This window comes from Phodopus roborovskii, unplaced genomic scaffold (genome assembly GCF_943737965.1).
Source record: "Phodopus roborovskii unplaced genomic scaffold, PHOROB, whole genome shotgun sequence".
In the NCBI taxonomy this organism is placed as follows: Eukaryota; Metazoa; Chordata; class Mammalia; order Rodentia; family Cricetidae; genus Phodopus; species Phodopus roborovskii.
Window position 1 is genome coordinate 10,562,903 of NW_026126516.1, and position 24,550 is coordinate 10,587,452.

At 51.3% G+C, this 24,550-nt stretch overlaps 1 protein-coding gene across 1 annotated transcript in view; it reads left to right on the top strand.

Moving 5' to 3' along the window:
• Window positions 1-24,550, top strand: part of Dync1h1 (dynein cytoplasmic 1 heavy chain 1) — a 61,013-nt gene that overhangs the window by 31,617 nt on the left and 4,846 nt on the right. The window contains exons 30-67 of the mRNA XM_051196621.1: window positions 561-804; window positions 955-1,138; window positions 1,509-1,721; window positions 2,268-2,506; window positions 2,644-2,800; window positions 3,358-3,585; window positions 4,458-4,688; window positions 4,857-4,997; window positions 5,223-5,456; window positions 5,544-5,750; window positions 5,833-5,954; window positions 6,778-6,943; window positions 8,778-8,941; window positions 10,106-10,235; window positions 11,667-11,800; window positions 12,252-12,366; window positions 12,460-12,621; window positions 12,704-12,918; window positions 13,018-13,222; window positions 14,380-14,553; window positions 14,634-14,753; window positions 14,909-15,029; window positions 15,881-16,076; window positions 16,644-16,761; window positions 17,701-17,916; window positions 18,769-18,981; window positions 19,082-19,209; window positions 19,535-19,688; window positions 20,261-20,407; window positions 20,505-20,655; window positions 20,764-21,017; window positions 21,096-21,230; window positions 21,313-21,407; window positions 21,517-21,691; window positions 21,853-21,928; window positions 23,711-23,871; window positions 24,055-24,166; window positions 24,244-24,428. Coding sequence (XP_051052578.1) covers window positions 561-804; window positions 955-1,138; window positions 1,509-1,721; window positions 2,268-2,506; window positions 2,644-2,800; window positions 3,358-3,585; window positions 4,458-4,688; window positions 4,857-4,997; window positions 5,223-5,456; window positions 5,544-5,750; window positions 5,833-5,954; window positions 6,778-6,943; window positions 8,778-8,941; window positions 10,106-10,235; window positions 11,667-11,800; window positions 12,252-12,366; window positions 12,460-12,621; window positions 12,704-12,918; window positions 13,018-13,222; window positions 14,380-14,553; window positions 14,634-14,753; window positions 14,909-15,029; window positions 15,881-16,076; window positions 16,644-16,761; window positions 17,701-17,916; window positions 18,769-18,981; window positions 19,082-19,209; window positions 19,535-19,688; window positions 20,261-20,407; window positions 20,505-20,655; window positions 20,764-21,017; window positions 21,096-21,230; window positions 21,313-21,407; window positions 21,517-21,691; window positions 21,853-21,928; window positions 23,711-23,871; window positions 24,055-24,166; window positions 24,244-24,428 — 6,422 coding nt within the window. The remainder of the gene's footprint in view (window positions 1-560; window positions 805-954; window positions 1,139-1,508; window positions 1,722-2,267; window positions 2,507-2,643; window positions 2,801-3,357; window positions 3,586-4,457; window positions 4,689-4,856; window positions 4,998-5,222; window positions 5,457-5,543; window positions 5,751-5,832; window positions 5,955-6,777; window positions 6,944-8,777; window positions 8,942-10,105; window positions 10,236-11,666; window positions 11,801-12,251; window positions 12,367-12,459; window positions 12,622-12,703; window positions 12,919-13,017; window positions 13,223-14,379; window positions 14,554-14,633; window positions 14,754-14,908; window positions 15,030-15,880; window positions 16,077-16,643; window positions 16,762-17,700; window positions 17,917-18,768; window positions 18,982-19,081; window positions 19,210-19,534; window positions 19,689-20,260; window positions 20,408-20,504; window positions 20,656-20,763; window positions 21,018-21,095; window positions 21,231-21,312; window positions 21,408-21,516; window positions 21,692-21,852; window positions 21,929-23,710; window positions 23,872-24,054; window positions 24,167-24,243; window positions 24,429-24,550) is intronic.

A 24,550-nucleotide genomic window follows, 5' to 3' on the forward strand; every position in this document is an offset into this window, starting at 1 on the left:
GTCTAACAACCCGGGCAGGCACATGTGGTGGAGGCCAGGCTTGCCTAGAGATGTACTCTGGTACATCTCTTCAGCCTTCTTTCGTTTACTTTTACTCCATAGTAATAGCAACTTGTGTTAGAAAGACTCTCCCAAACCTGAAGAAAAAAAAAAACAGGACTATCAGAGCCACCCTCAGTATCTCACAGCAGACAGACCAGGTGGCTGCAGGGTTTGCTTCTTAAGCTGGTGCTAAGAGGAGCTAATTGTCATGATCCACAGTCAGCCACATTGCCCAGACTCACTGACAGGTTTGCTCTGTCTGCCCTTGCTGACACGCAGCATCGTTTGCCTCCAGTGCCTGACAGCTATCCCCTGTGTGCTTGACTGACATTAGGGCTGAGAGAGACGGCTTTGTCCTGGCTGGTGAAGGCAGCCTCCTGAAGCCTCTGCTGTCACCCCAGGAGCCCTGGGCTTTAGTCTTAGGGTCAGTAAGGGAATGAGCGGTTCTCTGTCATTTCAGAGATGTTTTCTGTTTTGTTTTCTGGTGTCTTCAGTGAGTTCATTCCATTTAATTTCAGCCTCTGCCCCCATTACTTGTGAGCTGCTGAACAAACAAGTCAAGGTTAGCCCAGACATGGCTATCTTCATCACCATGAACCCAGGCTATGCAGGTCGCTCGAACCTCCCTGACAACCTCAAGAAGCTGTTCCGGAGCTTGGCGATGACCAAGCCTGACCGGCAGCTGATTGCCCAGGTCATGCTGTACTCACAGGGCTTCCGGACGGCTGAGGTCCTCGCCAACAAAATCGTCCCGTTCTTTAAGTGAGTAGCTGAGAGGTGTTCACAGGCATGTTTCTACAAGTGGCTAATGCTCCTGTCCGCAGTCCCCGTCTTTCAGGTGGCCACCGAGTCCCTGACATTAAATGCTGCCTGCCCAAAGGGTACTGTTCTTCAAGAGCGTTTTTCTTTCAGACTGTGTGATGAGCAGCTGTCCTCTCAGAGCCATTATGACTTTGGTCTCCGGGCTCTGAAGAGCGTGCTGGTGAGTGCTGGCAACGTGAAGAGGGAGAGGATCCAGAAGATAAAGAGGGAGAAGGAAGAAAGGGGGGAAGCGGTTGATGAAGGAGAAATTGCTGAGAATCTGCCTGAGCAGGAGGTTTGTACATGTTGGCTTTTCTTGTCTTCCCTTCGCTCTCTAGACCAGTGTGGCTGGGAAATGGAGTCCCCTATGTGCTGTGTAGCCTAGGCTAACCTTGAACTCACAGCTGCCCTCCTGCCTCGACTTCCCAAGTGTTCTGTTGACTTCTCAGAACATACAGGCCCTGAAGTTCGCCTCAGGACACGTTTGTCAGCAGGGGTCTCCCGGCCTGGGCTGAGAAGACTGGGCGGTGCCCACACAGTGATTTGATGGGAGGAGTGTGAGCGAGTGCTGCTCACTTTGATTTGTCGCTAACGGTCATTGAGGCGGCACTTTTTAGGGCAGCAGCCATGCTTCTGCCTCACAGCACCCCCTCCCCCACCCCTAGATTCTGATACAGAGTGTCTGCGAGACAATGGTGCCCAAACTGGTGGCAGAAGACATCCCTCTGCTCTTCAGCCTCCTGTCGGATGTGTTCCCTGGCGTCCAGTACCACCGTGGGGAGATGACAGCCCTGCGGGAAGAGCTGAAGAAAGTGTGTCAGGAGATGTACCTGACGTACGGCGATGGAGAAGAAGTTGGAGGGATGTGGGTTGAAAAGGTACATAGCCTGCTGCTCCCCAACCAACCACAGGCTCCGGGCTGTCTCAGGAGACCTGTTCGTCAAGGCCAGTGAGGGCACTGGAGACTTAGACTTGCCCAAGGCCATTGGTTGTCCCTTTACTAACACATGGCAGTGGCAGAGCTGGAAATGTCTCTCACTAACTCTAAAAATGCGGGCGAGAGGCATGGCAGTGGTGGAAATTAGTTTACGCCCCTAAAACGTCTCCTTGAAGGTTACTCCTCAGTTGACAGTCAGCCGAGCTTTGTCCTGGCCTCCGGGTCTGTCATTCTACCCACTGTGCACATGGATCTGAATGTTCTATACTGGAGCTGCCCTTTCATGCGACCTCTGCTCATCCTTGGACAGTTCTGGGTGTGCCCACACTGAGGAAGCTCGGCAGCATCTAGGGCCCTGCCCCAGACTTCCTCCTGGTGTAGAAATGTCTTTACTGTGTGTCCCATCATCTCTTGTTCACTGCCAGCGCGGGTGGCTGCAGAGCCTGTGTCTTCCCCTGTGGCCTCAGTGCTGACCTCTGCCCTGCAGGTTCTGCAGCTCTATCAGATCACCCAGATCAACCACGGCCTGATGATGGTCGGGCCTTCAGGAAGCGGGAAGAGCATGGCGTGGCGTGTGCTACTGAAGGCTCTTGAGAGGCTTGAGGGTGTGGAGGGCGTGGCCCACATAATTGACCCCAAAGCCATCAGCAAAGACCACCTCTATGGAACCTTGGACCCCAACACCAGGGAGTGGACAGATGGACTCTTCACACATGTGCTGAGGAAGTATGTTTGCTGTGTTGGTGTTCAGATGTCAGGGACTGTGGGACCCAAGGGCTCATAGTCACTGCCTTCTCCACAGAATCATTGGGGAGGTAAGCATTTTCAATGTGGGAGCCTTGGCTAATTTATTTTCACACCAGGATCATAGACAATGTGAGAGGCGAGCTGCAGAAGCGCCAGTGGATTGTCTTTGACGGTGATGTGGACCCCGAGTGGGTGGAGAACCTCAACTCCGTGCTAGACGACAACAAGCTCCTTACCCTGCCTAATGGAGAGCGCCTCAGCCTGCCACCCAATGTGAGTGGCTGCAGCGTGCAGCACCAGGCGTGATTGTAGCCACAGCCCTAGTCAGTGTGCCACTCTAAGGCTTCAGGTACCCCAGGTCATCCAAAGTGGAGGGTCCCAGAGGTGAGCCGCCTAGAAGAAGGTTTAGGTAACTTTTTTTTTTTTTCTTTTCCGAGACAGGGTTTTTCTGTGTAGCCCTGGCTGTCCTGGAATTAGCTTTGTAGACCAGGTTTTTATAGTGTGTCCCTAGAATTTTTCTGTCTACTGCTTACTGCTGCCTGGTTTGTCAGTTGAAGTTTGATCTTTTGAGATATCCAGATGGGTGTTAAAGGCCTGGAACCTCTCGCCTTCTGGTTAGACCACGGTTTACCTGGTGAGAGATCTGGGCAGAACTGGCTGCGGATAGAATGGTTGAGTTTGGGGTGTGGGACCTGTATCTCTAGGATGCCTGCTCTCTGAGGCTGGCCATGACAGTACCCCCTGAAAAGTGAGCATATAGCTAAAGGAACTTCAATATTCAAGTTCCTAACAAATTTGTGTCATTAAATTTACCTAATTCTTCCTCCAAGGTGAGAATAATGTTTGAAGTACAGGACTTGAAATATGCAACCCTGGCCACAGTGTCTCGCTGCGGCATGGTGTGGTTCAGTGAGGACGTACTCAGCACAGACATGATCTTCAATAACTTCCTGGCCAGGCTGCGCAGCATTCCCCTGGACGAAGGGGAGGATGAGGCACAGCGGAGGCGAAAAGGCAAAGAGGATGAAGGGGAAGAGGCTGCTTCTCCAATGCTACAGGTATGCAGGGTGCCTGCTCTCCGGGGCCCAGATCCAGGAGGGTGTGAGTGGGAAACCCAGCACTCAGTAGAGTTTTACGTAGCCAGGTTTGTCCTACAACAGCTTTGAGGAAACTCCCTGGAATAGCTTGCAGAACTTAAAAGGAGAAAGCAAAATGATTCAGTGGTAAAGACACTGCATCCATCCCCGCTGATCTGAGTTCCATCTCTGGATCCCGCGTGGTGAAGGGAGAGAAGCAACTCCCACAAGCTTCTCTCTGACTCTACTGTATGCTGTGGCGTTCGTACACACACTCTCTGTCTCTCTCTCTCTCTCTCTCTCTCTCTCTCTCTCTCTCTCGCACGCACGCACGCACGCACACATGCGCATACACACACACCAAACAAGATAATTTTAGTAAATGAAAGAGAAAAAAGCCGGGTAGTGGTGCACACCTTTAATCACAGCACTTGGGAGGCAGAGGCGGGCGGATCTCTGAGTTCGAGGACAAAGAAACCCTGTCTCAAAAAACAAAAAGTTAGAAAAAATTTAAAGTACATTTTCATTTACTTTGTATTTTTCTTTGTAATTCATGAATGACTATCCTTGCCCATGTTAGTGGGTGAAAGGTAGTGTCCCTGAGGGACCATCAGGATGAAAAAAATGAGAAATGAGGATTGGCTCTTGTAGCATTACTCAAAATTATTTATTTCAAGGTCACACGGCCTTCCCACAAACTTAGCATAGATGAAACCCCCTAACTTTTTTGATTTGGTCTCTCTGTGTAGCTCAGGCTAGCCTAGAATTCACAGTTTTCTGGCCTAAGCCTCCCAGGCACTGACCTCCTCCAGAATTTTAAATTGGTTGTTGTACATTTTTGTTCTTTGTTTTAGATTCAAAGAGATGCAGCAACAATTATGCAGCCTTACTTCACGTCCAATGGCTTGGTCACCAAGGCCTTGGAGCACGCCTTCAAACTGGAGCACATTATGGACCTCACACGCCTGCGCTGTCTGGGCTCCCTCTTCTCCATGCTGCACCAGGCCTGCCGCAACGTGGCACAGTATAACGCCAACCATCCAGATTTCCCCATGCAGATCGAACAGCTGGAACGCTACATTCAGGTCAGGACGCCCTGGCAGCTAGGGGTCTGAGCGTGCTGTGTTGTGGGGGAAGGTCAAGCTTTCATGGGGAGGCGGGGCTAAGAGAGGTCCAAGGAGGCTTCAGAGTCAACTCTGCTATCACGGTCTTTCATTTTGTTCAAGTTTCATAAAACTTGATTTTTTCAATAGCGCTATCTGGTCTATGCCATCCTCTGGTCCCTATCTGGAGACAGCCGGCTGAAAATGAGAGCAGAGCTGGGCGAGTACATCAGACGGATCACCACCGTGCCGCTGCCCACCGCACCCAACATACCCATCATCGATTATGAAGTAAGCGTAGCTTGTTGCAGCCGTTTGTGAGTGTGGTTTGCGCTGGAGCATCCTGTTGTGAATGTGACTTTGTCTTTTAGTGTCTTTGGTCTCGAAAGCTATAGGAGGGAATGGGGAGGAATTTGTCCTGTCGTTATTTTGGAAGACGCCACCCGAGCTAAAGTCATTAGTCCTGGAGAGAGGAGGCACAGGGGTCACAGCGGCTCGTCCCCGTCTTGTGTGTAGGTGTCCATCAGTGGGGAGTGGTCACCGTGGCAGGCCAAGGTGCCCCAGATTGAAGTGGAGACACACAAGGTAGCAGCTCCAGATGTTGTCGTGCCAACTCTAGACACCGTCCGCCATGAAGCTCTCTTGTACACTTGGCTGGCCGAACACAAGCCCCTGGTTTTATGTGGCCCTCCTGGGTCTGGCAAGACCATGACGCTCTTCAGTGCCCTCCGGGCCCTGCCTGACATGGAGGTAAGGTCAGGAGACGGGACAGACCAAAGCTTCTGGGGTGAAGTGTGGGCTTGGACTAGGAAGCTCATTCTGTCTGCCTGTGCAAAGGTCGTGGGCCTTAACTTTTCGAGCGCCACTACGCCGGAGCTGCTGCTGAAGACCTTCGACCACTACTGTGAGTACAGGCGCACTCCCAACGGGGTCGTCCTGGCTCCCGTCCCACTGGGAAAGTGGCTGGTCCTGTTCTGTGACGAGATCAACTTGCCAGATATGGATAAGTATGGCACACAGAGGGTCATCTCCTTCATCAGACAGGTGTGTGCACGCTAGTGGCCCCTTCCCCCCGACGTGTCTGTCATCCGCGTCTTCTCCTAACTGCTAACACATCCTTCTTCAGATGGTGGAGCATGGAGGCTTCTATCGTACCTCAGACCAAACGTGGGTGAAGCTAGAGAGAATCCAGTTTGTTGGGGCTTGCAATCCACCCACTGACCCAGGAAGAAAGCCGCTCTCACACAGGTAAGCCGCTCGTGGACCTTTGGCTACTGTGACACACCTGTACGGTGCAGGCACACGCACCCAAGGTCCAGAACAATAGCACAACAGTGGTCTGATCTGAAATACGAAGGTAACAAAAATACAGAAAGATGGGCTGGCCAGGTGGCTCAGCAGGTAAAGGAGGTCCCTTCCAAGCCTGACAATCTGAGTTCAGTCCCCGGGACTCAAAGGGTAGACGGGACCAACATGTGCAAGTTGTCCTCTGACCTCAGTGGGCACTAATCGATGAAAAATAATAGAGAAGGTAATTTAAAACATTTCCTATCATAAGATTCCTTCTGGGTTAATTGTCCTGTACTATAACCAGGAAGATGTGTTAAAAGTAAAAGCATTAGTAGCTGGGCAGGGTGGCATGTGCCTGTGTACCCGACTCTACAGGAGTCGAAGGCCATCTAAGCCCAGAGTGAAACCACTCTGCTCAGGTGTTAGAGCAAAGCAGGAGGCCAGCAGCAGCTCAGTGCTCCATGCAGAGGTGGGGGCTGGCTTCGGTCCCTGTGCTGCCACCAGAGCACAGCAAGCAGGGAGGGCACTGTCTTTACGGGACGGAGGGATGGCGGGAGGGAGAGATGGCCCGGACGGCTCACGGCCATCTGTAAGGCCGAGTCGAAGCTGGGGCAGCCTTAATTCTTCGCTTGATTATTGGAGTTTTGTGTACTTTCCTTGGTCTGTCAGACCCCAGTGCCAGCAGGGTTTGTGGCCTGAGTCAGCTTTGGCATCGGCCTGTTGAGTGGATTGGGAGGGACTGAGTCCGTGGGGAGGCGCTAAGCTGTGCTGTCCCGTGCAGGTTCTTGCGCCACGTGCCTGTCGTGTATGTGGATTACCCAGGACCCGCCTCCCTGACACAGATCTACGGCACCTTCAACCGAGCCATGCTGAGGCTCATTCCCTCGCTCCGCACCTATGCAGAGCCCCTCACTGCTGCCATGGTGGAGTTCTATACCATGTCACAGGTACGTGACACGCCACCCCTCAGAATGCTCTTCCTCTACAGCACAAACCCTGTTGAAAGACTGGATCCAGCCAGGTCTGGTGACACAGGCTTGTAATCTCAGCTGCTCAGGGGGTTGAGGCAGGAGGATTGCAAGCCCATCGTTCAATATCCTTTGAACATTTAAAAACCACATTAGGGGCAGTAGAGAAGTGGTTGATCTGGTAAAGGTGCTGGCTGCCACGCCTGACGATCCCAAGTTGCCCTCTGATAGAGCTCCACTCCGGTGTGTGTGTGTTCATACACACCACACACACTACACAATGCACACTACACATATACACACACACACACACCCCACATACAACATACACACATGCACACACACACCACACACATACACTCATGCACACACATATACATACATATACACAACCATACAGACACAGACATACTCACACACCATCATCATATACACACACTCACCATACACACACACACAGAAATTAATGAATATACTTTTTCTCATTTTCAAAACTACATGTTAGTTAGTGATTCACCAGGCATGGTGACACACACCTTGAATTCTAGCACTCACAATGCAGAGGCAGGTAGATCTCTATGTGTTTGAGGCCAGCCTGGTCTACATAGTGAGTTCCAAGATAGCTCCAGCTACATAGTGAGGCCCTGTCTCTGGATAAAAACAATGAAAAGCCATCAGAATAAATAAATAAACTCACATGTTAGGACTGGAGTTGTAAAAATAAAAAATAGATCTTTGGGCTGGGAGATAGCTCAGCCACAGAGAGCCCTAAGAATACAAACAAATCTTTACCCTGCTGAGAAGTATTGCTTTTTTGATCTGCATGGCCCTTTAATGGATGCTGGGCTGTCTACACTGTGTCTGTAGTGCTTAGATTCTTTTCTGCTTTATCCTGAAAGGACTTTTTTTTTTAATCTCTGCATGTAATTGATTTAGGTAATTTCTTCTCATGGGTATTTTATAGTATAAACATTCATTTGAAAGATTCTTTTTTAGGTTTTTATTTTGTGTATGGGAGTTTGCTTGTGTGTGCCGAGTGTGTCAGATGCTGAGGAGGCCAAAGAGGGTGTCAGACCCCCTGGGCCTGGACTTCAAAACAGTGTGGGCCCGTGTGGGTGCTGGGAATTTAACCCCAGCTCCTGTGGAAGAGCAGCCGGTGCTAACCACTGAGCCATCTCTCTAACCTGTTTTTGTTTCTGTGAACTTTTCTTTTGTCCCTTGTTTGCTTTGTTATTTAAGACAGGGTCTCATTATTCAGTCCTGGCACTATTGTAGACCGGGGTGGCCTCAACGCACAGAGATGAGCCTTCTGAGGCTGGGATTAAAGGATGCACACCACCCAGCTATTTTTTCCTTCTTTAAAACTAGGGTTTTAGGGATCCCAGGCTGACCTCTGGGACTCACTGTGCAGCCTAGGGTGACACTGAACCCCACTTCCCTAGCTAGGACCACAGGTGTGCTCCACAGCTGATCCTAGATGTGTATTCCAATCCCCAGAGTGAGGGATGTGGTTTTATTTTGTGGCATTCTGCTTTGTTGGGGTCTGTGAAGGGAAGGACTATATCTGTTCTGGGAATTTGTTCGTTTTTATAAACCTCAAGAATGGAACCTAGGGCCTTTAACATCTTGAATGAGTACTCTACTCTAACTACACCCAGCCTAGCTGTTTGAGCCTTAGCATTGCTCACTAGTTGATTCTTGAACACTTTGGGTCTACGTTCTCTTTAGTTCAGAAATATTTTGTAGCATTTCACTTTTTAACCTCTTTCACGTTATCAGACATTGACGGAAGCTCTGTTTTCCACTCCTGCAGGAAAGATTCACCCAGGACACACAGCCTCACTATATCTACTCACCCCGTGAGATGACTAGGTGGGTAAGAGGAATCTTCGAAGCACTGAGGCCTCTGGAGACGTTGCCTGTTGAAGGACTCATTCGCATCTGGGCACACGAAGCCCTGCGTCTCTTCCAAGACAGGTAAGGAAAGCCAGGGCCCTCTGATCACATTCTTCCAGACAGGTAAGGAAAGCCGGGGTCCTCTGTCCGCATCCGTGCAAGGCTTCGAGGCTGGCCTGGCCCACCCATGCCTGAGCCAGGTGGACAGCAGTGGAGGCAGCCAGCCTAGCATATTGTGATGTGGGTCACAGCCACCTCCAGGTCTTGTTTCCATGGGATTCTTCGGTATTGTCTGCTGTTGTGTGACTGGGCAAGGCATCTCCGTGAACTATTTAAACCAAAACCAGCTCCCCAGATGTGCACCCATGGGTGCTGACGGAGTTTACAACGCACGGACTCGCTGGCAGGGTGAACTGTCTCCCAGTCCTCAGCTCCTTCCCGTGACCCTGCTCTCAGCCAATTTGCTCCGTGGCTCTCGGCCTTGGCTGTTGTACTGTTTTAAGTGGCCAGGGGTTGGTGGCCTGGGTGTCGTGAATTATGGGAGCCCTCTAGTTTCAGTCTCACAAGCAACATAGTTTTTCTTTTTGCCTTCCAGGGAGTCTTGGAAATGGCTGATATTGTTGTTATGTAAAGTTTAATGCCATCTTTATAGTTCAGAATGTTTTTTGTTTTTGTTTTTAAAGGTGTGTGGGTGTGGGTGTGGGTGTGGTGTTCTGCCTGCATGTATTCCTGCAGGCCAGAAAAGGGTACCAGATCTCATTCTAGATAGTTGTGAGCCACCATGTGGGTGCTGGGAATTGAACTCAGGACCTCTGGAAGAGCAGCCAGTGCTCCTAACCTCTGAGCTATCTCTCCAGCCCTCTTTCTTATTTTTAATGTCCTGCGTTTTATTATATGAGTCTTATTTCTGTGTTCATGAGATTAACTCTAGATTTCTAAACAGCAGCACCCTTTTGTTTGAGACAGGGTCCCAGTATGTGGCTGTACAGAAACTCGATATGTAGACCATATGCTGGCCTTGAACTCACAGAGATCCACCTGTCTCTGTCCCCTGAGTGCTGGGGTGAAAGGCGTGCATCACCGTCGCCTGGCTCATTGCATTTCTTAAATCGGTCTTGTACAGTCTCATGGTGCCAGGGTCTATTTAGTATCAAAATATCAGATTGCTTAAGCTCTCAGCCCCGCCACATGGCTGCTGTCACCAAGCCTTTGTGACTGACACTTGTGCTGCTGTCCTTAAAACAGGCTTGTGGAGGATGAAGAGCGGCGCTGGACTGATGAAAACATTGATATGGTTGCCCTGAAGCACTTCCCCAACATAGACAAAGAGAAAGCCATGAGCCGGCCTATCCTCTACAGCAACTGGCTGTCCAAGGTAACACCACCCCATGGGCAGCACCAAGCATTTGTAGCCTGTAGGTTTGGGGCAGAAAGCCCCTGGAGACACATAGCTATCCTAGCCTCTCAATATATTTCTCCCATATGTGATGACCCATGCTGCAGGTCTCCTGAGCATCAATATTGCCTTTACCCCTACACACTAAAAATGGGGCGGCTGTGAGCAGTTTCTATGAAAGCTTAAGGCCAAGTGCGTAATGGCAGTGACACTTGTGAATGGCTGTGCTCTGTAAAAAGAGGAGGCCGCTTCCTGATTAGTCTTGATGCATTTCATGCAGGGGTCACTGCTGATACGGGGATCAGTCAAAACTGCCATGGGGAGCCCGTGCTCTAAGCAAAGGAAGAGACAGAGGATCTGTCTCCAGTCTGGAGTCTAACAGGCAACTGCATTGGGTTTGGAGAGAGTCATAAGCTGGCCTGGGCTTGTAGCTCAGTGCCTATGCATAAGACCCTGGGTTCCATACCCAGAGCTACCCAGAAACAGATGTTCTGAGCACACATCTGTGGTCTAGCTACTTAGGAGGCAACGGTTGGGAGAATCATTCGAGCCCAAGGCAACATAATGGATCCCCATCCCAAATTGAATAAAGCAAGAGGTCCACGTACCCAGAGGCAACTGCCTGTCAGGAGGCTAACTTCCATGAGACAGCAAAATCTATTGCTCAGTGAAACCGCTGTGAGCTGTAGGTTGTCTGCATGTTTCCCTTTGTACGCTTGGCCTGTGTTGCATAATCTTCACTGTCTTGCTAGGTTTCCGTGTGTGTGTGTGTGTGTGTGTGTGTGTGAAAGAGAGAGAGAGAGAGAGTCTTCCAGCTCTGCTAACCTCTTGACCTGTTCTCTGCTTCCTGTCCTGATTATAGGATTATAGCGCAGGACCAGATACCTGCTTCTTTTTCATGACTGTCTTGACCATTCCCAACTCTTTCCTCTTCCAAGCGCATCTTAGAATTGGCTTGTCAGCTTCCTCCAAGAGTGCCATCAGCCACCCTTGAGCTTTTAGTGGGAGTATACTTGAGTCTGAGTTTGGATGTGCTGACGGGTGTGGTGTGTGCTTTCTACACTCAGAGCTCCAGAGGGATCTGTACAAAGAATCTGCTGAGTAATGCTCGAAGCATCTGGATTCTGTCTTCTTGCTGTGTATTTTGGGGAGGGTTGGGGGTTGGTTTAGTTTTTTCAACAGGTTTCTCTGTGTAGCTTTGGAGGCTGTCCTGGAGCTCGATCTGGCCTCGAACTCAGAGATCTACCTGCCTCTGCCTCCTGAGTGCTGGGGTTAAAGGCGTCTGTGCCCCCCCCCACAGTCTTGCTGTGCATTTTTAGGCAGCTCTTGGGTGTCATACACAGAACTGCATGTCTAACAGATCAGTGGCCTGATTAACACGCATGCTGCTTTCTTGTTTTTACCAAATAGGATTATATCCCAGTGGACCAAGAAGAGCTGAGAGACTATGTCAAGGCCAGGCTGAAGGTCTTCTACGAAGAAGAACTTGATGTTCCCTTGGTCTTGTTCAATGAAGTGCTTGACCACGTGCTCAGGATTGACAGGTGAGCTTTTCCTGTCGCCGCCCCAGTCCTCCTCAGCTGTGTGCCGGTTCACACTGGGCTCAGGCTGGCTTTCCCCACACCCCCACCTCAGCCTGCTGCTGAGCACCTCCCCTCATCCCTCGGTCCAGCTGTCTGTCCTGAGCTTTCACTCAAGAACAACCTCTCTTCCTCCCCTAACTCTGTAGGCCTGCTGCCAGTTCGGGTCCTCCAGCTTCCGGCTAGAGCTGGGTTCATCTCATGCCATTGGCATCTAGAGGGCAGGGCTGTCTTCCTGGTCTTTGCATGTCCCCTAGACACGGCACTCAACTGATGCTCACCACATGCTTTAACATACAGATCAAGGCATGATGAAAATGTTTTAAACATCATCCTAGAAAGTCATGGCCATGAGTATCAAATGGGAAGTAAATCATATAAGCCTGAAAATGTATCTCTTCTAATAATGTTCCAGAATATTCCGGCAGCCTCAAGGTCATCTGCTTCTGATTGGTGTTAGCGGCGCTGGAAAAACCACGCTGTCTCGTTTTGTTGCCTGGATGAATGGCTTGAGCGTGTACCAGATTAAGGTGGGTCTGTCGCGTAGCCTCTTAGTTGGAGAGTCTTGATTCTGCATGTAGCTGTTGAATGAGAAAAGCCCTAACTTATGGCTGCTTCTGCAGGTCCACAGGAAGTACACAGGGGAAGACTTTGATGAAGATCTTAGGACAGTACTGAGGCGTTCTGGCTGTAAAAATGAAAAGATAGCATTCATAATGGATGAATCCAATGTCTTAGACTCTGGGTTCCTGGAGCGAATGAATACCCTTCTGGCCAATGGAGAGGTAGGGAACAGTGTGTTGCAGTGTGTTGTGTGGTGTCTTGTTGCGTTGTAATTAAACCACAATGGGGTTGTTCTGTCCCCAGGTCCCTGGGCTCTTTGAAGGGGATGAGTATGCCACGCTAATGACTCAGTGCAAAGAGGGGGCCCAGAAGGAAGGGCTGATGCTGGACTCACATGAGGAGCTCTACAAGTGGTTCACCAGCCAGGTGATCCGCAACCTGCACGTGGTGTTCACCATGAACCCATCCTCGGAGGGCCTCAAGGACCGCGCAGCCACGTCACCAGCCCTTTTCAACAGGTAATGCTGGCCTTTGCTGGCTCCGGGTTTGGGGACTGGGCTTCCACCCGAGGCAAGCCCACTCTGGGGAGCGGTTGCAGATCTGAGCGTCCTTTCCAGGTGTGTGCTCAACTGGTTTGGTGACTGGTCCACTGAAGCACTGTATCAAGTAGGCAAAGAATTCACCAGTAAGATGGACCTGGAGAAGCCAAACTACATAGTCCCTGACTACATGCCAGTTGTGTATGACAAACTGCCACAGCCACCAACACACCGGGAAGCCATCGTGAACAGCTGTGTGTTCGTTCATCAGACTCTTCACCAGGTGTGTGCAGCTTTGTCCAGGTGGGCAAAAGCTTTGCAGGCTCTCGGAGCCCACGCTGCTGTCGTGCAGAAGCTCCCTTGTGCCATAGAGGAACGCAGGAGTGCCTGTGACCTGCTGGCCTGAGTGCTCAGCCAGCCCTCGCTTCAGGAGCTTTCTAACAGACATATCCAGTCTCCTGACTGTTGGGAACCCTTTCTGAAAGGCACTCAGCTGGGAGCCACCCTGTCACCTAGTGTTCCCACAAGCCATCCCAGTGCCCTGTTTCTGGGCTCTACCTTTGGTGACACCCCTGCAATCCCACACTCAACTTGAGACCTTAAAACTTACTTAGATCTCAAATGCTGGGCAATGCTGGCACACGCTTTTAATCCCAGCACTTGGGAGGCTGAGGCAGGCGAATCTCTGTGAGACCGAGGCCAGCTTGGTCTACAGAGTGAGTTCCCAGACAGTCGAGGCGACACAGAGAAACCCTGTCTCAAAAAACCAAGAAGAAGAAGAAGAAGAAAAAAAAACAACTTAGAACTGGAGAGATGGCTCAGCATGTAAGAGCATAGGCTGCTCGTCCAGAGGACCTGGGTTCTAGTCCCAGCACTCCATGGCAGCTCCCACTGTAACTCCAGTCACAGGGAATCTAACACCCTCTTCTAGCCTCCATGGCTACCAGGATGCACACGGTACACAGACACACATAAAATTTTTAATTAATAAAAAGTGAGTGTGTGCATTCCGGCCTGTGTTACATAGTAAGACCCTGTCTTGAGGGGGAAAAGACTAAATAAACATGGCCCATGTTGACATAGTAACTCTATGGAGTTGATGGAGCATTTTCACGTGAAACACCTTCTGAGCCAGTGTGGTGGCCACAACTATCCCAGCACTTGGGAGATAGAGGCAAGGGGTCAGGAGCTCACTTTCAGCCTGGGCTTCATGAAAGCCCACCGTAGATAACGAAAGGGTGTTTCCAGGATGGGCATTGTGTGTGCCTCACTCATTGGGATGTATGTGTGGAGGGTTTAAAGTCTTCTGAGAGCCGGGGCTGGCTTGAGTGTTGTTACTCCTGAGGGCCAGGCCCACTCCCCTGTCAGTCACACTGCAGTGTGACAGGACACGGTTGAGCCTAGCTGAGGAGTGAAGAGTTGAACTTTGTTTTCTGAAAGGCCAATGCTCGCCTGGCAAAGCGAGGAGGCAGAACGATGGCCATCACACCCCGGCACTACCTAGACTTCATCAATCACTACGCCAACCTTTTCCACGAGAAACGCAGCGAGTTGGAGGAGCAGCAGATGCACCTGAACGTTGGGCTCCGAAAAATCAAAGAAACCGTTGACCAGGTAGAGCAGGGAGGGGCGGCGGCCCGGAGGGCCCAGGCTGCCCTGCTTGTTCTGTGTCTTGAGTGCCGTCTGTTCCTTAGGTGGAAGAGCTGCGCCGGGACCTGAGGATCAAGAGCCAAGAGCTGGAAGTGAAGAATGCAGCGGCCAATGACAAGCTCAAGAAAATGGTGAAAGACCAGCAAGAGGCTGAAAAGAAAAAGGTGCATCCCTTTATTCCAGGGCGCTAACCTGCAGGATGGGCGCGTGAAGGAGGAGGCTGGTTTGAAGAGGGTTCTAAGTTGAACGGGTTGGGCAGGAGGGGAAGCTGTTTAAGGCTCACTTAGCCGTATGCACCTAAGCCACCCTTGTTTCCTAGGTCATGAGCCAAGAAATCCAGGAGCAGCTGCACAAACAGCAGGAAGTAATAGCAGACAAGCAGATGAGCGTCAAGGAGGATCTGGACAAAGTGGAGCCTGCTGTCATTGAGGCCCAGAATGGTATGTAAATGCTGTCAGCCGCACTGTGGCAGGCGGTGTACTTGGGCTTCGGGAGGCCGGGTGGTGTTTCTGGGAACATTGAAAGCAGACATCTGAAGCTCACCTAAGAGCTTCGCCTGACTTCGCCTGCCTCAGAGCAGAGCCGTCTAACACCCACATGGCAGCTCACCTCTTCCTGTAACTCCAGTTGCAACAGTTCTGCATCTTCCTCCTGCTTCCTCAGGCGCTGCACACACAGTGTGCAAACATACCTGCAGGCAAACACTCACACAGACTAAAAACTGCATTTCAGTTTATAAAGGTGTTAGCCTCTTTTGAGACCAGCCCATTAGACAGATGTAAATTGTGGCAGGTTAATGAGGCTTGCGCAGGCCTCAGCCTGTCTGTGGCTTGGGGTCGCTATCTGCCTCAGAAAGAAAAAGTGGGGTATATCTTCAAGGAGAACAAGTCATCTTCTCTGGAAAGTTTTCCTTTCTTACATAAGTTAAAAGAGAGAAAAGAGCCTGGAGTGGTGTTGGCACATGCCTTTGATCCCAGCACTCTGGAGGCCAATACAGGTGGATCTCTGTGAGTTCAAGGCCAGCCCAGTCAGTCTACAGTGCAAGTTCCAGGACAGCCAGGGCTACACAGAGAAACCATGTCTTATAAAGACCAGAGACAGACAGACAGACACCTGTAGCTGGTTGACAGTGTAATTCCTGAAACTGTAAGCAAGCTGACACCATGCTTGCTAGGGACAGTTTGCAGTTTAGGATGTGAGATGGAGTGGAGGCCTGGTGGCAGCCTTGTCCAGTCTCACTGGGACTCACTCTGTCTGTGTCCCATCCCCTCCGCCCCATCCTGCTGAGCAGCTGTGAAGTCCATCAAGAAGCAGCATCTGGTGGAGGTGAGGTCCATGGCCAACCCTCCTGCGGCTGTGAAGCTGGCACTGGAGTCCATCTGCCTGCTGCTGGGAGAGAGCACCACAGACTGGAAGCAGATCCGCTCCATCATCATGAGAGAGAACTTCATCCCCACCATCGTCAACTTCTCGGCTGAGGAGATCAGGTGAGGCCCATGCTGGGGTAGTTGAGGCGTGGTCACATATGTTGGGGACACTCCTGTTTTCTGGGTTTGGTTTTGTTTTGGTTTTTTGATTTTTCAAGACGGAGTTTCTCTGTGTAGCTGTGGAGCCTGTCCCAGAACTCACATTGTAGACCAGGGTTGTCTGGAACTCACAGAGATCAGCCTGCCTCTGCCTCCCGAGTGCTGGGATTAAAGGCGTGCACCACCACTGCCCACCGCAGTGAACATTCTCTAAAGACTCTGCTTGGTTGTCTCTGGTGTGTCTTATACCAAAGGGAACACAGGTCACACTAATCTTACAGTGTTAGAGAAAAGGCCAGCATCCTCCTCGGCCAGCAGTCAGCTTCATCCTCCAAATAGCTGAGTGCAACTAGCTGAGCCCTTGCTGCCACAGAGCAAGGCTCTAACTGCTGTTGCCCCAGAATTGGCCCAAGGCTGTCAGAGCATGTCCCCAGCAACCCGCATCATCACAAATGCTAGGCCTTTACATCTGTGCTTCATAAAGATGCATTGTTTCTGTGCATGATCAGAAATAATTTCCTCTCCCAGTGATGCCATAAGGGAGAAGATGAAGAAGAACTACATGTCCAACCCCAGTTATAACTATGAAATCGTCAACCGGGCGTCCCTGGCTTGCGGCCCCATGGTGAAGTGGGCGATTGCACAGGTAGGTCCTGGACAGCTGGTCCTGCGGACGGGCTGATGCTCCTGTCACTCACTTCTTTGCTTCCATTATCTGTTTGGTGCTGTGGTTTCCTGGGGTTTTGTTTATTGTTTACATTTCAAAGAAAACATAGTATGGGTTCTGTGTAAATGAGTGTGGCTGCCAGGAAGAAAAGGCTGAGAAAAAGTCATGCGATTTTGTCAGGTGTGGTTGCACGACATAGTAATTAGGAAGACAAAGGGGGGGACCAGGAAAAGAACCAGCTTTCTGGGCTCTAAGTGAGGGAGGTGCTGGGCCATGAGACGGATGTGGAGGTCAGGGGACTTGCGGGGTCCCTCTCCATGGGCTCTGAGGACCGCGCTGGTCTCCAGACTTATAGACTGCATGGCAAGCACTTTGACCTGCTGGGCCATCTTACGAGGCATGGGGTTTAAGTTTGCTTTGATTTAGTTTAGAATTTTCGTTTTTAAGGTTAATTTTTAATTGTGAATGTGTGCACATGAGAAATCTGGAAAAGGCCTGAGTGCTGGGAACAAACTTGTCTGTCAAGTAGGAGCAGGAATCTCTTGACCACTGAGCCATTCTCTGGCCTGAATTTGGTTTTTGAGGGAATCTCCCTTTATAGCCTACGTGCCAGGACTTCAAGCACCAGCGCCACCCCTTGCTTCTATTTATTTTGGTTTTTCATGACAGGGTTTCTCTGTGGCTTTGGAGGCTGTCCTGGAACTAGCTCTTGTAGACCAGGCTGGCCTTGAACTCACAGAGCTCCGCCTGCCTCTGCCTCCCGAGTGCTGGGATTAAAGGTGGGCGCCACCACTGCCTGGTCCTTGCTTTTATTTTTAACTGGCTGTCCTAAGTAATGGGCTTCACTGTGGCATTCTCCACACATTCATGTCATTGTGCCTTGTTTCTCTGTCACACCCTGTGCCTTGCCCTTCCCAGCTGAACTATGCAGACATGTTAAAGAGAGTGGAGCCCCTGAGGAATGAGCTGCAGAAGCTGGAAGATGATGCCAAGGACAACCAGCAGAAGGCTAATGAGGTGGAGCAGATGATCCGGGATCTGGAGGCCAGCATCGCCCGCTACAAGGAAGAGTATGCTGTCCTCATTTCAGAGGCGCAGGCCATCAAAGCAGACCTGGCAGCTGTCGAAGCAAAAGTAAGCTTCACTTCGCAGCCCATGATTCTCGGAACTCAGCACTGAGGAGGCCCTCGTGGCCTCCCAGGTGGAAGTGGGGTGGGCAGGTGTTGACGCATACTCGTACACCGATGTCCTGACGTAGTGACCCAGCTGTGTGTGTTGGGCCTGAGTTTGCACTAAGTACGTTCACTTTCACACACGCCCAGTGTGTCTTCCCCTTTGGCCGTACCCAGCTGTTCCTCACCTCAGGCAAACCCCAGATGGAGTCGATCTCTCAGAGCTCAAAGTAAGTAATGCTCCGATGAGATGCCAACACACTTTTTCTTTTTGGTTTTTCAAGACAAGGTCTCAGTGTAGTAGCTTTGGAGTCTGTCCTGAAACTTGCTCTGTAGACCAGGCTGGCCTCAAACTCAGAGATCCACTGGCCTCTGCCTCCCGAGTGCTCAGATTAAAGCATGCACCACCACCACCCAGTCTGACCTCTCTAGGGCCAGGCAGGGACAGCCTGAGTCTACTTCTAGTCCTCCCCAGACCCTGCACACAATGTAAACGCTTTGTTCTGTCATTAGTTCAGGGGTCGAGTGTGTGCATGCCACAGCACATGTGTGGGAGTCACACTTGCATGCCACAGCACACGTGTGGGAGTCACACTTGCATGCCACAGCACACGTGTGGGAGTCACACTTTTGGAGGTGGCTCTCTCTCATGCCACTGTGTAGGCTACAGATGGCGCTCTGGTCGTCAGGCTTGGCGGCAAGAGCCTTTCTTTACTCGCCAAGCTATCTCATTGGCCCCCATGGAGGAATTCCTTTGTGTAGTACTCGAGGGCATCCCTAAATATGTCATGTGGTCCCCTCCTCGCCTCCTCAGGTAAACCGGAGCACTGCGCTTCTGAAGAGTTTATCTGCTGAAAGGGAACGCTGGGAAAAGACAAGTGAAACTTTCAAAAACCAGATGTCCACCATTGCTGGCGATTGCCTCCTGTCGGCAGCCTTCATAGCGTATGCCGGCTACTTTGACCAGCAGATGCGCCAGAACTTGTTCACCACCTGGTCTCATCACTTGCAGCAAGCCAATGTCCAGGTAACTGGCACGCCAGCCGGCCGGCGCTGGGCACTCTGACCAAGCCCTCACCGGCCCGCCTGTGGCCTCTGTCACAGGGGGTGACCAGTTCCCCTTTCAGTTCCGCACAGACATCGCAAGGACAGAGTATCTCTCCAATGCTGACGAGCGCCTCCGCTGGCAAGCCAGCTCCTTACCCGCTGACGACCTGTGCACAGAAAACGCCATCATGCTAAAGCGATTCAATAGGTATGTGCTCCCAGGCCAGAGGTGCGCTAGAGACTGTGTGGCCGTCCTGTTTAATTGTGTTCGCCACACCTTGTTGGAAGAGATGAGTGGAAAGTGCTTTGTGGGAAGGCGGTGCTAAGAGGTCAGGGTTTATCCTTACATCTTGATTCAGTTCTGCTTACCATATAGTTTTTCAGAGCGACAACTCGATTTAAACCATATCTGTTTGTGACCCTGGAATTTCTAGAGATGACTATGTGGAGTGATGGTTTCTTCCCATCTGATCAAGGACCCTCTGCCTTCTCTGATGGATACTCTACCTACTTTCATGTCCCCTCACCCTCAGGTACCCGCTGATCATTGACCCCTCGGGACAGGCCACAGAGTTCATCATGAACGAGTACAAGGACCGGAAGATCACGAGGACCAGCTTCTTAGATGATGCCTTCCGGAAGAACTTGGAGAGTGCTCTGAGATTTGGCAATCCCCTTCTTGTCCAGGTGTGTGTCTATGTTTGGATTTGTCCTGTTATGGTCCATCTCTACAGTTGATGTAAAGTAAATCGAAATTACACAGCGCAAACACTGGCAGTGTTTGAGCTCTGTTGGGCTTGGTTTGATACTAAAACAAGAATAAAACAAATCCCCAGCCAGGTGTGTTGGCACATACCTTAAATCCCAGCACTCAGAAGGCAGGGGCAGAGGTGGGTCTCTGAGTTCAGGGCCAGCCTCGTCTACAGAGTTAGTTCCAGGACAGCCAGAGTGACACAAAGAAACCCTGTCTTGGGGAAAAAAAAAAAAAAAAAAAAAAAAAACTGAGATGTTCAGTATGGTTGATAGGCCATGTGGTTGGCATATCTCGAAGCTGGTTTTTGTTTGGGGTTGGAACCCAGGCCCCACAAGTACAAGACAAGTTGTCTGCCACTAAGACATCCATGCCCTGCCCAATAAAAAGGCTACTTCAGCTTCTGTTTCAGTGTCCTCAAAGGTAGGCTCACAGCAGGTGCTCCTGGCTTGTGGACGGTGCACAGGCTCAGACGGGAAACTGATATCTGCTTTTGTGTCCTCCATAGGACGTGGAAAGCTATGACCCAGTTTTGAATCCAGTACTGAACCGTGAAGTTCGACGAACAGGAGGGAGAGTACTCATTACCCTCGGTGACCAAGACATAGACTTGTCACCATCATTTGTCATCTTTCTGTCTACCCGAGACCCAACCGTAAGCTGTGGGACACTTGGTAGACAGACGATCGTGACAGTGGTGTTCGGGGCTGACTGAGGTGACCGGCCTGTTTTGTCTTCTCTCCTCCTGACAGGTGGAGTTCCCACCAGACCTCTGTTCCCGGGTCACCTTCGTGAACTTCACCGTCACGCGGAGCAGTTTGCAGAGCCAGTGTCTCAATGAAGTGCTTAAAGCAGAGAGGCCGGATGTGGATGAGAAGCGCTCTGACCTCCTGAAACTGCAAGGTAGGCTCCGGTCTTCGTCCCAGGGGCAGTGCAGGCTGGGCTCTGCAGGGCGAGGGTGACAACCGCACCCCCAAGGGCAGACATTCCCATCCTGTCTTCTCTCTCAAGGGGAGTTTCAGCTGCGTCTGCGGCAGCTGGAAAAGTCGCTGCTACAAGCTCTCAACGAGGTGAAAGGCCGGATTCTGGATGACGACACCATCATAACAACCCTGGAGAATCTAAAGCGGGAAGCTGCTGAGGTCACCAGGAAAGTGGAGGAGACAGACATTGTCATGCAGGAGGTGGAGACTGTGTCCCAGCAGTACCTGCCACTGTCCACTGCTTGCAGCAGCATCTACTTCACCATGGAGTCCCTGAAGCAGGTAAGGCCATTGGCACAGCAGCCCTGGCTCCCATTGTGGCCCCAGGCCCACCCTGATGGTCACATGACTTCCTTCCAGGTTCACTTCCTGTATCAGTACTCCCTGCAATTCTTCCTGGACATCTACCACAACGTGCTGTACGAGAACCCGAACCTGAAGGGCGCCACTGACCACACGCAGCGCCTCTCCGTCATAACCAAGGACCTCTTCCAGGTAGAGAGCAGGGCGTGCATGAGTGTGGTGTGGGGCACAGGCTCCCTGCCTCCGCAGCACCAACGCCCCCCCTTGCTCCCAGGTGGCCTTTAACCGAGTGGCTCGAGGCATGCTACATCAGGACCACATCACCTTTGCCATGCTGCTGGCCAGGATCAAGCTGAAAGGCACCCTAGGGTGAGTGGCTGGCTCTGCAGGTCGTCCTGGCCTGCATTAGGATGCATTCTCCTTTCCTGTCTTTGAGTCACAGCTGTGGTCTCCTTGCTGACCTGTCCCGCCCCCACAGGGAGCCCACCTATGATGCAGAGTTCCAGCATTTCCTCAGAGGCAACGAGATTGTGCTGAGTGCTGGCTCCACCCCCAAAATCCCGGGTCTGACTGTGGAGCAGGCCGAAGCAGTTGTGAGGTTGAGCTGCCTGCCTGCCTTTAAAGATCTGATTGCCAAGGTTCAGGCAGATGAGGTAACGGTCTTTTACGTGTACCAAAGCCCCTCAGTCTTGACTGTGTGTCTGTGTCAGACCCTTCTGGTCTGCTCATCCCGTGGAGCAAGACTTGGGCTGCAGGCCCAGCACCACATACCAGATAGTCTGCCTGTGCTGATGCTTCCCTGTCCTCTCTACAGCAGTTTGGCATTTGGCTGGATAGCAGTTCCCCAGAGCAGACCGTGCCGTACCTCTGGAGCGAGGAAACACCTACAAGTGAGTCCAGTCTAGCCCCTGCCTTCCTCTCCCTGAGCCTGACTAAAATCCGTGTGTGATGTTCCCAAGAGAAGTCGTCAGTGACTCCCCAGGGAGGTATTTCAGCATCAGAATGTGTTAGAAGCCAGTCCAGAATGGTGCTGCACCCCAAATCCCAGCTCCTCAGGGGACTGAGGTGGAAGATTGACAGTTCTAGGCCAGCCAAGGCTACATAATGAGATTCTCTCAAAACAGCAAAATCACCATTTTAGGAAACCATTTTGGGAGATGGCTCCTAAGTAGGAGTTGGCTACGAAATGGAGGATCAGATTTCTAATTCCTCCCTCAAGTCATCATTAGTGACCATGGAGACTAAGGACATAACTGGATGATAGGGTACTTACCTAGTAGGCATAAGGCCCTGGGGAGTCACTTCTCACTGCGTATGGGGGATGCCTAACAGACATGAAGGGAAATTGTACCACAAAGACTGAGTGCATCATACCTGCTTCTGGGTTAACCAGGACGTAAGAGGAACGGGCAGGCAGCAGTGTGTGGCCTCAGGGCACTCAGCCAGCCAGAGTTCTGGCTCTGCTGCCAACAGGAGGTATGTGTGGCGTGGTTTCAGGATAGACAAGCCAGCAGGATGGTAGGTGGGTGATAATAGACCTGAGTCCCGTCCCTGGGACCCATGTGCTAGGAGAGAACTAACCCTGCTAATGGTCCTGACTGCCACACTCCATATGCAGCAACGATCCACAGATGAGCTGGGTGTGGTGGCCACACATGTATTACATATCCATACAAAATAACATTTTTCAACTGTATTTTTAAAAATTACCCCAGTGCAGTCAAGGGCAACATAGGAAAAAACCTTGTCTCAAAAATGGGTAAGTAAGCCAATGGGCGGTGGTGCACACCTTTAATAACAGCACTTGGGAGGCAGAGAGGCAGGCGGATCTCTGTAAATTCAAGGCCAGCCAGGTCTACAAAGCAAGTTCTGGGACAGCTAGGGCTGTTACACAGAGAAAACCTGTCTCAAGAAAAGAAAGTTTTATTCATTTATTTTTGTCAGGGTTTGTACCCGCATGCCTTTAATCCCAACACTGAGGAGGCAGAGGCATGTAGATCTCAGGGTTCAAGGCAACGGATGCGAGGTCTAGGGAGATAGGCGGCTTAATGGATAAAAGTGCTTACCACACAAGACAGGCAATCTGAATTTGGAGTCCCGAAACCTACAGACAGTAGTTTGAGCATCTGTGACATCAGCACACCCTGTGAGGAGATGGGAGGCAGAGAGAGATGAACAGAGGCTCACAGGCCTGCTAGCCTTGGTCACATGGTGGTGAAGAGGTACCCTGTTGTAAGGTGAAGAGGAGTGACATCTGAGGTGTCCTCTGCCCTGCACACACATGCCGTGACTCCCATGCACAGTCAGCAAATGAGCCAGGTGTGGCAGCCACATACCTGTAATGCGGCACCATGGAGGAAGAGGCGGGAGGATCATGGGTTCAGGGCTAGCCTGGGAACAGTCTCTACAGGCAGTAATGTCGACCAGTGCCATCTACTCAGCACCCACGCCTAGTGTTAACCCTCGTCACTCGCCAGGCATCTGGTGTCAGTGGCAACAGGACTGATGCTCCTTGGGCCCAAGAGAGCCAGTAGGGTGGGTGCTTTGTGGATGGGTTTGAACTGAATCTCAGGCTGAGCGTTTGGCTGAGCCAGTTCCCTGGATGGAGAAATCAGAACGGATGTTATCTCTGAGAGGGTGCCTTTACTCACCCATGCCACACCTCATTTCAGCTCCCATCGGGCAAGCCATCCACCGCCTGCTCCTAATTCAAGCTTTCCGCCCCGACCGCCTGTTGGCTATGGCCCACATGTTTGTTTCCACAAACCTCGGGGAGTCCTTCATGTCCATCATGGAGCAGCCACTTGACCTTACCCACATTGTGGGCACAGAGGTAATGTCCCAGTGCCCAGTCCTGGCTCCCATCCACACCATTTGCCTTTGCACAGCAGCTGGCCACAGCCCAGGCACACTGCTTCTTGGCTGCAGTCTTCCCAAAGCCAGCACCATTCTCTGGCTTTCTCAGGACAAGTCCTGTCTTGCGAGCGATATCTCAAGTCTACCTTTTCATTTACAGGTGAAACCAAACACACCTGTCCTGATGTGCTCCGTGCCTGGGTATGATGCCAGTGGGCATGTTGAGGACCTCGCAGCTGAGCAGAACACGCAGATCACTTCTATTGCCATTGGTAAGGACACTTGGTCTCGTGGACATGTGAGCCCTGAAGCATGAGGCTGCTGTTCACACCAAGCTTCCTGTTCTCAGGCTCAGCAGAGGGCTTTAACCAAGCAGACAAGGCGATCAACACCGCTGTGAAGTCGGGCAGGTGGGTGATGCTGAAGAATGTGCATCTGGCCCCAGGGTGGCTCATGCAGCTGGAGAAGAAGCTGCACTCCCTGCAGCCACACGCCTGCTTCCGACTTTTCCTCACCATGGAGATCAACCCCAAGGTGAGCAAAGGCAGGTGGGGCTCAGGGTGCTGGCGCCTCTTGTGTAAGCGGAATTGGTGCTTGGGCAAGAGCTTGAGGTCAACCACACCTTATCCCCAAAATAAAAACAGACATCACAGAGG